This window comes from Neofelis nebulosa, chromosome 8 (genome assembly GCF_028018385.1).
Source record: "Neofelis nebulosa isolate mNeoNeb1 chromosome 8, mNeoNeb1.pri, whole genome shotgun sequence".
Lineage (NCBI taxonomy): Eukaryota > Metazoa > Chordata > Mammalia > Carnivora > Felidae > Neofelis > Neofelis nebulosa.
Window position 1 is genome coordinate 70,122,013 of NC_080789.1, and position 13,280 is coordinate 70,135,292.

Consider the following 13,280-nt stretch of genomic DNA (forward strand, 5'->3'; position numbering starts at 1 on the left):
GTTCACACGTCCATGTAAAACCTGCTCTTCATCTTATAAGTCCCCATCCTGATGAATTAGGTCTACTCAGTCATTAAACCAGAAAACTAGAAGTGATCCTACATTCTCCCCTTTTCCTATATAACCAAGGTTTCTCAACCACCACACTATTGACATTTCAGGCTGGGTAATCCTTTGTTGTTGTCCTGTGAATTGTAGGATGTTTAGCAGCATCCCTGGCTTCCTGCTAGTAGGTGCCAGTGTCTAACTGCCCCATCCTCTCATCAAGTTACGGCAGCCAACAGTATGCCCAGACATTGCCAAATGTCTCTTGAGTAGGAAGGGATCACCTCCAGTTGAGAACTGCATCATCCGTTCCTATAGATTCAACCTTTGTAATATTTATCCTCTCCATTTTGTTTTCTTGCCATTAATTCTATAAATTCCATATCATTTTGTGTCTGGATTTCTCCAGTTGTCTCCTATCTATGGCAAGTTGGGTGAACCAACAGTTCCTCTTGATTCGAGTCTGCATTGTCATAGAACAACAGGATACTGATTTCTTAGCCTCCCTTGCATGGCCAGGTGACACCATTTAGCATGGCAAATAGGTCTGTGAAGAGACTGGAGTTGAATTTAAAGGTTCTAAGGCTTTGGGGTGCCTGGGTGGCTCAGTTGGTTGAGCATCCAGCTTCGCCTCAGGGCATGATCTCACAGTTTGTGGGTTCGAGCCCGCATCAGGCTCTGTGCTGACTGCTTGCTCAGAGCCTGGAGCCTGCTTGAGATATGTGTCTCCTTCTCTCTGTGCCCCTCCCCTGCTCACGCTTTGTCTCACTCTGTTTCTCAAAAATAAATAAATGTAAAAAAAAAATTTTAAAGGTTCTAAGGCTTTGGAATCATCCGGCTTAGATAGTATCTTAACCTTATCACTCTGGTGGTGGTGTTGTTTTAGGAAAGTTACTTAAATTTTCTGTGCCCCGTCAGTAATACTGGGATAAAAACAGTACCAAGCTTATAGAATTATTATGAAGTTTACAAGTTAATATGGACAAACTGTTTAGTGTATAATTGGCCAAATGTAAACACTGAATAAATGGTGGCTATAATTTAGGACTGGCAGGGATGATGTAATTTCTCTTTTCCTTGCTAATCTCAAAGGTTACTACTTCAGAGCCCATCCCTAACTTTTAAGACTCAGTTTACAGGAATCTTACTCTGGAGATTTTCTCTCACTTTTCCTTCTAAATTACAATCCCTTTCTCAGATATTACTTGTTTTTCTCCCCACTAAGCTGTGAACCCCTACAAAGCAAGGACCAGACTTTTCTCTATATATTCCCAGGACCACCAAAAGTGCTCCATAAATATGAAATGTTCAGGAAAAGTTTGTTGACTAAATCAGTAAGTGAACAAATATTAGTAACATACACCAACCTTGCAAATAACTTTCCTTCCGTTTGGCAGCAGGTAGGGAGAGTGGATTTCTAGAAAGCTTTGGACATCCTTAGAGTAAATGAAACACAAATCAACCAGGTGAATTTTTAAAAGGAAATTTATCTTACTAGCCTGGCAACTCTGTCTAGCTTTTAAGTAAATTGAAACTAGGAACCATATTATTATTGTTAGGATACAGAGGAAAACTAAACATGTAACTCCAAACCTTTCACAATCTTTTAAAAATCTTATTTTAAATAAATTCACCTGAATTTGCACAGGAGTGTAGCAATGGGAATTGTTAATCGACAGAGAAGTCACCGTTTTAAAATTCCATTGATACAATTTCTAAAATGAGGAGCTTTAAATTGCCTTGTGGTTAAAGGAACTTTTAACTACACACACACACACACACACACACACACACACACACACACACACACCCTTTTTTCTTCTGCCCAGTCTCTAGCAGGCTGTTAATAAACTGGAAACTACCCAGATTTCTAGGGGGATAAGAGAGCAACTGTAATCCTAAATAATCCAGTGTTCTCATCCTGGGCTCTGTGGAGGAGGACCCGACCATGTTTGGTTAGGAAAAGTTGGTGGTGGCTTTTCTTGCCGGGTTTTGGACCCAAATATTTAACCACCTCCAACTAAGATCCCTTTCTCTAGATCAAAATTTATCGGAACATTTCTTCTGGAGTGATTCCTAAATGATCTTAAAAAAGCGATTGGAAACGAACTACTAGAACCTCTGAAATTTCTTAAAAGGTCTCCAAGAAAAACTCACTTTCTTTGCCTTAAGAAAGGGGAACACATCGCATATGCAACCCACTCTTTAAAACTTTGCATCTATCTGCGGGACCACAACAGTCCCAGTAACACTCGCGACTCTATTTGATGACTACAGTCCTTCAAGCCTCTAGTGCCTGTTAGCTTCCCCAGGATGCCCGTCGGTTCCTGAAAGTGACATCAACACTGGAGAGCCGGGGGGTTGCCCAACAGGTGGTCTGCCGAACGGTCTCCAGAAGAGAGTGCCGCCCGCCCCCGGGCGCACCGCCCTGGCGCTCCGGGGGCCTGCGTGGGCTCCAGAGCTAGGGCTCCCGCCGCCGGGAGGGGATGAGCGCGGCCGATTCACGTCGCCTCCACGCCCACCTTCCCGCTACGCGTCCGCTCCCTTTGCCAAAGCTCAGACTCTGGGGCCGCCCTTATTGTTGGCCGCGTCTGTCACTTTGTGGGCCGGGTGACATGAATGGATGGGCTGGACACACCTTCCAGCCTTCTGAGAGAGAGAGAGAGAGAGAGAGAGAGAGAGAGAGAGAGAGAGAGAGAGAGAGAGAGAGAAACCGACCATCCGGATCTGCATAGGGAGCGGGAGGGACTCCCCGGCGCCCCCAGAGCTTGCGCCGCGGGCCAGAGACACGCACAGCTTCCCCCTCCCACATTCACTCCTCCCATCCTTTAAGAAAACGCCCAACCCCCAAAAAATAATATCGCTCCAAGCCTGCCGGCGTCCTCGGTGCCCTCTCCTCCTTCCCGGGCTCAGCGCGCTCCGGTTCCGCGGGAGGCTGCTGCGGGAGGCAGCGGCGGGAGGGAGCGGCGCGGGCCCGGTGCGGCGCGCGGAGCGGGAGGCGGGCGCGCAGGCGGCCCGCGGGCGCCGCACTATGCTCCCCAGCGCCGTGGCGGCCCACGCCGGCGCGTACTGGGACGTGGTGGCGTCCTCCGCGCTCCTCAACTTCCCCGCGGCTCCGGGCTTTGGCAACTTGGGCAAGAGTTTCCTGATCGAGAACTTGCTGCGGGCTGGGGGCGCCCCGCCGCACGCGCTGCAGCCACCCCCGCACCACGGCCCGGCGTCCGCTCTAGTGGCCGCCGCCGCCGCCACGGCAGCCGGCGCGCAGGTCCGGCCCCTGCCGGCCAGCCCCGTTCCCCTCAAGCTGTGCCCCGCGGCCGAACCGGTCAGCCCCGGCGGAGCGCCGTACGGCACGCGTTGGGCTTTCCAAGTGCTCAGCCCCTCGGCCGACGGCGCCAGGCTGCCGGGCCGGGCTCCGGGGGATCGAGACTCTACCTTCCAGCCGTCAGCCCCAGGTGAGCCAGCTCTTTTCCTCCCCAGCCGCGCCTGGCGCCTCCGGCCCGGCAGGTCCGGGATCCGAGCTCCCGGGGGTGCGCGCTGCGCCAAGGGAGCCCTGGCCCCAGCGCGCCCGGATCCGCTCCGGCCTGGAACCTTCCTCGAGCGTCTCGAGCTTTATTGGGGATGCCACTTCGCGGGTACATAGGGTACAGCCACTAACTGTGACACCCCCTCCACCCCTATCCCATACCACCAGCTTCCTCTCTGTTTCAACAAGTGGTAGGGCTGTCTTGAGTTTCAGGCCTTTCTGGAGAAACCCCGAATGCCCCACATTGGGTTAGCGGGAAAGAGCAGCCCTAGTCCCGAGATCTCTGGGTTCGCTGAACCAGTTTCACCCGTCTTGTTCCCAAGTTCAGTGTTTTTGCTCGCCGCCTCCAGCCCTGGAGGCCGCGGGACACCAGCTCCCTGGGCAGTTCCCGCGACCCGCTTCGGGGGCTTTGCTCCTGCGTCTACAGCGAAGGCCCGGGCCGTTCAAGAGCGCTCGCAAAGATTTTTGGAAGAAGAGTTGCGCAAACTTTTGGCTTTCTCCGCTGTTAGTATTTGGGATCACGAAGGCGCAAGGAAATCAAGGACGACTTTTTCTTCGTGCTGAGCTGAAACAGCTGAATTGGCACCTGGAATAGGAAGTTCACCAATAAATGGGAAATTATCAAAAGAAAGGCAATTTTGGTTTAATTTTCGGATAAAGCCTAAGTGGTGTGATTGGGCAGAGGATGTGGACGGGTTAATCACATTTTAGCTAAAGCGTATGGAGGGGCAGCCGAAATGTGCGGTGAAAAAAAGGGGAAGCCTTTTGGAAACTCAGAAGCTGAGATCTAGTTGGATTATTATTAATTTTTTTTGGCTGCGTCCTTAGGCGATCTTAACTCATTCTTTTAATCCCGATGGGTTTGTCCAGAATGACTAATAGACGCTTTTTCAGCAGATTCCATTGTCCCAGCAAACTGCCAGATCAAATTTATTGCTAATGGCTGTATAGAACTTAACATGTTTAGAACCTGTCCTGGTCTTTCAGCTTGAAATGGTTATTAACAGAATGGAACAAATATAATTATATGAGCGGTCTCATTCACACAGTGTAAAACCTAAGGAACCTGGGAAGCCTTTTGCATCTAGGGAAAAGAAAAAATACTGTTAAAGGCAGAGTTTATGTTCCTTGGTAATTTGGGCCACTCTCTTATTTTTGAAGTGTTTGGAAAGTTAGAAACGTATAAAGCCGGTTCACCTAGACAAGAGTTAGTAAATAATGCTGTGTCACAAAAAAATAACATTTTCAAACAAAAAAATGGTGATTTGCATAACTTTTAGTGGTTTGGCATTGCGTTCATAGAAGTTATTTTTAAGGATTCTTAAATTGCCCCTGATCCTGATTGGCTACTCAACCAGAGAAAGTTACTTAGTTTTCCCCTTTGTAGATTTTACAGGTTAAATTCAAATAAACCAAATTCAAATCAAAGGCAGATATTTTAATAACTGAACAAGAGGTTTGTGTATCTGTTTCATTCAAAATATTGCAATTATTGGGTAAAGGGTCTCCTAACTACAAAAAATTTTCAAGGATGTATTAACTCTTGTACACTTATTAAAGTGTCAGAATACAAAAATGTTTTTTTTTTTTGGAATAGTTAAGAGAATATGAGAATTTATATTTCCCTTTGAAGTATTCTAATACAGTTTAAGCACATATTTTTTCCTGGTGTTTTATTGAGCCCTCATTGAAGATTTGAGATTCTCCTAGGTTGATTTTCCTCTGAACAAATAACCGTTTATTTAAAAAAATAGTGTTATAAGGGGTGTGTTTAATTTTTGAATCTACAAAAGTATCTTAAGAAAATTAAAACTCTCTATATTTGTGCCCACAAATATGCTGCTTAAAACCAGCATTTACATTCATTTATCTTTGTAATTTGACACAGAATGTCATTTTCTGAACATTGCCCTAGTTTTATTTAAGTGACAGATTTTTGTCCTACCAAATGTTGTGGGAATTCATTGCTGCTGTGTAGAATTATGAAGTTTTAATGAGTGCTGACAAGGTTACTATCACCTGAAAATTAACTGACTGACGACATAGTGATTGATGTTCTATAGAGAGTATAGAAGAGCTACTGTTTTTGAAAAGATAACAGTATTTCCTTATATTTCTTTCTGACATGTCAGTGAACAACCACTGCTAATCCTTTAGACCCTTAGTTAGGAGTGGATCACAAAATGGGATTTTTAATCATTTCAGCATATTGAGTACTCACTTTTTTTCCAGTCTTGTTGAGTGTACCAAACTAAATGTTGAATGAGAAAACCCCAGACTTCCTTTTATTGGTGCCTTGGTGAAATACAGAGCCCTTTAACTTGGGGATTTATGCCACTGCATGCATTTCTGCTTCATTATCTTTGTTACCGATTTTTAATGATGCCATCTATTTCATTTGTTCAGGAAGTGCTTACCGAGTATCTCCCATGTGTCAGGCTCTGTTCTAGACCATTGGGATCGTCACTGCACAAAACGGATGACTGTCTCTGCCCCTGTGGCATTCCATGTTTGGACTACTGTATGGCTTTCCAAGCATTTTCATAGCTGTTCGCTGCTTTAATTTTCATAGAGGCCAGTTTTTTTCTACAATGATTACTTCACTTGCTGATTTTGTTTTTGTCAGAAGTTAACAGTGGAAACATCTGTGGACTTGTGAAGGAGAAAAAAAAAATGTCCCAAACCTTCGTATTCCTTATGCGAGTCTTTCATTGAATATCAGAAGCTAGTGATAACTGATTACGTGTATCACAATAATACATCAGATTGTGATTTTGTATGTGAGTCCATAAGGAAAGAAATTGCCCTTCCTGTTTGTCTTGCTGTGGATCTGCAAGGTGATGACAGTTAAGCAATAACACAGATTTTATAGGTAATAAATGAGAGGATAGCTGTCAGTTCTTCATCCCTGGAAACTAGCAAGTCTTTGAATATTTACAGTAGGAAAAAGACTCTCCATAGCTATATGTTGTCAGGTTGTTTATATATAAAACAGTTGGGGGGATATATATATATATATATATATATATATATATATATATAATGTAGTTTAAAAACTCTAGAAATCAAAGGGTATTTCTCAAGGCTGGAGAGGGGCACAGTGCAATAGAAGGTAGTAGATAGAAGATAGATCCAGGGTTGAATCCTTAGATCTGTTATAGTTTATTAGGGGAAACCAGGGGGTTCTGCAAGTAAATTAGAATCATCAGAGATCCTTCCTGAAAAGTTCACTAATGTGATTATTGGGTGAATATTGTGCTAGATTACAATATTTATGTTTGTATATATAAAAGAGCTTTGAAATGTAAAAAGCTGAAAATTTTACATTTCTCTTGGTTATGTCACCAGTTTTATTCAAAATACGTGGAGTCTTGCCTTTTAATAACATTTGTTATTTAAACATTTTTAAAATATTTGACATAAAGGTAATTTTCTGAATGTAATTTATTGATTGTTGAAGCTACTCCTTTTAAGGGTTAGAAAGCACATGTTTCTTCTGGATAGGTGAGTTCTTTTTTATTTTTTTAGGTAATTTTATCAGGTAAGTTGTACTGTGTAGTACAGAAATGGAACCAGATCCGTAGCATTTTTCTGGCCCCTTGTTAGGATTGCTTCTTACTATTAAAACTTAATGTACATCCTCGTTTCCTTGCCCATCTCCCAGTTCCAGATACTCTTTATGTGTGAATCCATGACTCTGTCTTAAACTAATTGCACTTATGTTTTATCTAGTCCAACTTGAAGACTTTGTGATCTGATTTATTAAGCCAGAGCTTCTCACTTATTTTTGCTACCACTTTGCTTTAGATTTGTTTTGGTAGATTAAAATCACAGCATCTTGAATGTTGGTGATGCTGACCCAGAATCAGGACAGAGAATGGAAAATCCGGCAAAGGTGGTTCCTTCCTCAGGCCGTCACCTCAACCACTGCTTTGGTGGAATTTGTAGATAATACTGAACCATGTTATTACTACATGTGCATATTTTTTGTATCTTCTTAACATGCCTTTGGATTTATATGAACATATTAATATAAACATATTAACATTTAATAACTTTACATAGTTCATGAGAATCAGCTCAAGTTAATGAACTCCTTCAGATTCAAGGAGAAATTCTTGCAGTGAAGAGAACAGAACTAATAGTTCCTTCCCTTCTAGTAATGACTCAGTTACCATCCTTACAGAATAACACCTGGGCTGGAGCAATTTATATGCATTGAATTTGCCCCTGACTTTAGTACTTATCCCACCCCAACCCCTGACATGTGCTTCTTTACTCCACTTAGGCAACAAGAAATGTCAATCTGTTAACAGGTATTGAAGCTGTTGAGGTTTAATAATAAAATAGGAGTAAATCCAGCAGGCAAGTAGGAACATTTTAGAACTTTCCCCTTACCTCTTATTGACTTAAGGGAGTTGAGGATTATTTTAAGAGGCACAATGGTTTGGGGCACCTGGGTGGCTCAGTCAGTTAAGCAGTTAAGAGTCAGACTTTTGATTTCGGTTCAGGTCATGATCTCATGGGGTTCAGGGGTTCCAGCCCCGCTACTTGGGATTCTCTCTCTCTGTCTCTCTCTCTCTGTCTCTCTCTCTCTTTCTCTCTCTCTCTCTCTCTGCTCCTCCCCAACTCCCTTGCTGTCAAGGGTGCATTCTCTCTCTCTCTTTCTCTCTCAAAAATAAATAAATGAACAAGAGAAAAGAGCACAGTAGTTTGAATGCCCAGACAATTGTACACACATTTATATATAAATAAACATAGGATTCAGAGAGTTCAGGGTTACATGCCAGAAGCCAAAGGATGCCATATGTTGTGGGCAGTTTAAAAGAATTGTTGACAATGATTTTATCCACATTTGTTTGCCATGAATGTGCCTCATACATTGGAACCAAAGCTGTGCATGAGACTCTATTATATCCCTGTTGGAGTGTGCCACCTTCTTCCTGTTCTTGTGCCCACCAGAAGAAAGTCTCCTTTGCTGTAAGACCTAATTTTATGCTTAGGTTTGTTGCTGAACAATGATAGAAATGGTAGCAATTTTAAAGTAAGGGAAGTAGCACAGGAAATAGATGTGCTTGTAAAATACTTTGAGATTCTTTGCTATGCAAGTTTTTACAGAAGTGAGATGTTCTTATCTTTAACATATTTAAATAAATGTGTCCTTATGTTGGGGGGGGATAAATATTTCATTTACACCACACTCAACCTATTTTCCACCACCTTATTTCTGTTGTTACTCTTTATAACTTTAGAATACATCTTACTATGTCTTTCAAGGGGTCTTGCTTTGTAGCTCTTAATACAGTGTTTGTCTACTTAATCTTGGATTAACAGAGGCTCCAAATAAGGTGTTTTCCTAATTACAGTGATTTTTTTTTTCACAGTGAAGGTACACAGTTTTTAAGTCTGTTAAATAAGCTTTCATTCAACTACACCTGGAGTCTGTCGGGAATAAAAAGGCAAATTGGAAAAAGAAACAACATGATTTTTATCTGGGAATGCTTGTTAGAATCCTTATTTAAGACTTCATTAGATCATGCTTCTATTTTATACTCTCTTACTAAGAAATTGGATTTTTGCCTTAATGTATAATATGCTTACCAGACCCTTGTATATTTTATTCCAAAGTATTTTATTTTACTTTCAGTAATGTTTCCACTTTTAATGAAATCTCTCCCTTTTATTCTTTTTAGCCTCCAGTCAGTACTTGATTTGGCAATGCAGAGTGATTCATCACTTTATATAAAGTTACCATAACTGATTTCATTTTTAATAGCATTATTCATTTTGTCAACCTGCTATTAGTTGGGAATATTTCAGGGGCACATTTTTGTGAGTTATATGAACAGTAAACTGAAGGCACTAAAATTCTCTCTGAAGTCAAAGATCAAAAAGCCTCTAAAGTTTTTAGACTTTTGTTTTAGAACCAAAGCATCTGGGAAAAGGAAAGAAAGAAAATTCACATCTTTTTCTGTATATTACTGAATACTTAATTGCCTCCTTGTTTATCAGTATCCCAAAGATGAACCAGGTTTCTAACGTTTCTTTTACGTGTTCAGGCACTTTGCCACAACAACCTCAATTTTATTAATTCTAAGTGGCTGTCAGAAATAGAACATACAATATATAATTTTTACCAGTCCTCTTGAGAGGACTCAAAATTGCTTGTTCTTTAAAGGGTTAAATCTCTAATAACTTTTAAATTTAAAATATGCAAAGGAGTTAGTAAGTTATTCTTTGGAAAGATTTTTATCCATTGAAAGAGAATAAAAACCATGACTGCTGGCATGTTTCTTAAAGAGACTCTCCTAGGGCTGCATTGAGTTTAGGTGTATTTAACCAATTCTATAGTTATATTGGGTCTCAAACCAGAAGACAGTACCATTCTTTCAAGCAGGAAAAGAGGCACTCCTGTGTGTTTACATATTTTCTACAGGTGCTTCTGTATTACAGATTGAATGGTTGCAACAGATTTATGGCCTGCAAAACCTGAAGTATTTATCTGGCCTTTTATAGCAAAAGTTTGCCAACAATTTCTCCAAAGCAAAAATGGCAAATTAGGTAAATTTAAAAACACAGTTTTTGGAGCTGGTTTTAGCAGCATTTCTGTAATTTTAAAGCCTAGATTCAAGTCTAAGATTTTTATATTACTGAGTGTATAATTCCAATCAATTCATATAACCTCCTTGAGCCTCTGTGTCCTCATTTCAAAATAAGAACAGAGATTAAAGTCAGCATTTGACTTGCAAACACATACCACAAAAGCCTACTGATAACAGGGAAAGATGTGAAAGACTCCTTTCTACCATTCCACCATAAGTAAAATATTGGTGAGAGGGGTGTTGCTGTATAAGAAGCTATTTCAAAGATTAGAAGCTTAAAGGAGCAATTTATTATTTTCTCTCACAGTCTTGTGGATTGACTGGGCCCAGCTGAGTGGTTCTCAACATGGAAACTCATGCAGTTAGATGGCAGCTGGGACTATGGTCTTCTGAAGGCTCAACTGGGCTTGATGTCCAAAATGGCTGCTCACATGGCTGACTGTTGATTGGGTGCTCAACTAGAGCTATTACAACAATCTACAAGTAGACTTTCCAAGTGTCTTGAGCTTCTAACAGCTTGATGCTTGGGTTATGAAAGGGAGAGTTCTAAGAGCAAACACTGCAAGAATCCTAGGCAGTGGCTGTAAGGCTTCTTATGATCTAGCCTTGGAATGTTCCAGAATATCACTTCTTCTGTATCCTTTGGTCAAACAAGGCAGCAAGACCATCCCAAATACAAAGGAAGGGGAAACTGAGACCCAGGTAATTTGTAGCCATTTAAAGTCTGCCACAGGGTGAAGTCAGGATAACCCCTATCAGATACAGTTCTTGCCAGGTCTGTTGTCTCCTGGTGGAGTAGACCAGTGCAAGAATTAGTCACACAGAGTGCAATAGCTGGGAGCTTGAGGAGTCTTCATTAAGGCTTTTAGAATTTGAGAGCTACAAGAACTATTCTGTTAGGCTATTCTCTTCTGTGACATCGACTGTATAATAAAAAGCGATGGATTTCCTTAAATTTAGCTCAGTTTTTCAGAGCTGCTAATAGAGACCATTTGAAGGGAGAGGCAGCAGAGATAGTGATCATATTTGGTGATTGCGATGAACTGAGGCCCGCACCTTGAGAAGAAGCCATACCCTACCCATTTGTTCATTATGCGAGGCTAGAGAAGATGTTAGTGGCCATGTATACACAAATGGTTATCATTACCTCTTCTTTTTTTTATAACTTTTTTTTTAAGTTTCTTTATTTATTTTGAGAGAGAAAGAGAGGGAGAGAAAGAGAATACCAAGAGAATACCGTGCGGGTCTCGAACTCACGAACCGTGAGATCATGCCCTGAGCCGGAAGAGTCAGATGCTTAACAGACTGAGCTACCCTGGTGCCCTCATTACCTGTTCTTATAACAAATCTTTACTGCAGTGGGATCCTTCCATATAGCCTCTCCTTTCTCCACCACATCGCATCCGGTACTGCCAGGTGAATTTTCCTAAAATATAGCTTCCTCATACTACCCAGCTACTCAGGAAAACCTTAATTATCTGCTTCCTCATATTACCCAGCTACTCAGGAAAACCTTAATTATCCCCATTTGACGATCAGATCAAATAGAAATACTCTGTTCTGCAACACCTTCATTCCATCAGCTACATTTAGCTCCTCCAAGTACATTGTTCACTCCTGTCGCCTTGTGCCAGCCATCAGGCTGGTCTCCTTAACCTGCCCTACATGTCCCACCTTGCCTCCTTTCCTTTTGTTCAAGCCACCTTTCCTTGTTGGAATGCCTTCTTTTTCTTCTTTTGCCATTCCAAATACCTTCCAAATCAAGGTGTGGGTTAAGATGTTGTTGCTGCTTAAAGCCTTCTTTGACAAAGCCCTCTTGACAATAGTCTTTTCTTTTTACTTGTTTATATTTCACTGGAAGTCTTGACCATGCGGCTTCTTTTTATGTGTTGTCTTACTGTTGATCTCAAATTCTGTAATAATGGCAGGAGTAAAGGCTAACATTTATTGAGTGCCTGCTGTGTCAGACATTGTTTTGTGTTTTTTTCTGTGGTCTCATCCTGGCCATGTATTATAATGACCTATGCATCTTTTGAAACAATGCTGTGCTAAGGAGCCCACTCTTAGCTGGTGATTTAACCCGGTTGGTATGGGGCCTGGACCTCTGTATCTTTGAAAGCACTCTAGATAATTCTAACGTGTATGCAGGGTTGAGAACCAACGGTTAGGGATGCACAATGTGAATTTTTTCAAATTTCATCTCTTGGGGAATGCCTCAGATTTTACAGAGGAAAATTGAATTTGGAAAACAGAAAAATTTGCATTTCATTTCGTTGACCAGCAGACATAAATCTGTAAGTTAAGAAACACTAAATAGAAATTCTTCTGGGGAAGGAAACCATCCTTTTTCATCTTTGTGGTCCCAGTACACTGTGTGGCACTTGCTAGAGATGCAATAAATATTATCTGCACAGAATTAAAAGCACAGCATCAAAGAAGTAGACACTGCACTTGATTTATCTTCTCATGAGCTGTACCAGAACATTAAGACCTTTGTTTTTCTGTGTCTGAAATACTTGAGGAAAAGAATGTGGACTTCTGTTGTTTTCTGATGAGCAGGAAGATAAAGGATGAATTTATTTAACTTGCTTTCCCTTGTGACTGAAGGTAAATTTGCATGTGGATCACATAAATGAATTCCTTCCAGGGTGTGTGATAATCACACCTCATTAGGTGAGTGATACTTCTTAGATCTTACTACTCAGGGCTGCTGGTTGCTGTTCTTTGGAGTCTCATTTTTGGGTCCACTGTATTCCGGTTGTATATTGTTTTCAGGTCAGAAGTTTAGATTTCTTTATTCATGGTTCCCATGTACCAGGCACTTGAAAAAGGTCATTTAAAACCATTAAAAAAAATTATTTAGCTCCCTGTTATTCTTTCCTGGAGCTGTTTTTTTACCCTTTAACCAAAGGTTAAAGATGCCTTAATAAGGCATCTTGGAACCTTCTTTCATTTCTCCCCATCTTTCTTAAAAGGTGCTGCCAGTTGGCATAGCATTGCAGTGGACTCTTGAAATTTATTTGAAGGTTTTATTAGTGGTCTTTAGTACTCTTTCTTTGAAACGTCAACTCAAGTCAGTTAGTACCACAGTTTTCCACTGACAATCAGAA

At 41.4% G+C, this 13,280-nt stretch overlaps 1 protein-coding gene and 1 long non-coding RNA gene across 2 annotated transcripts in view; one reads left to right on the forward strand and one right to left on the reverse strand.

The window, feature by feature from the left end:
- Nucleotides 1–2,446, reverse strand: part of LOC131519728 (uncharacterized) — a 56,901-nt gene extending 54,455 nt beyond the window's left edge. Inside the window, exon 1 of the long non-coding RNA XR_009265761.1 lies at nt 1,413–2,446. This is a non-coding gene — a long non-coding RNA (uncharacterized LOC131519728). The remainder of the gene's footprint in view (nt 1–1,412) is intronic.
- Nucleotides 2,447–2,693: 247 nt separating this feature from the next.
- DBX2 (developing brain homeobox 2) overlaps nt 2,694–13,280 on the forward strand; it is a 35,849-nt gene continuing 25,262 nt past the window's right edge. Inside the window, exon 1 of the mRNA XM_058743045.1 lies at nt 2,694–3,497. Coding sequence (XP_058599028.1) covers nt 3,077–3,497 — 421 coding nt within the window. The 5' untranslated portion in view covers nt 2,694–3,076. The remainder of the gene's footprint in view (nt 3,498–13,280) is intronic.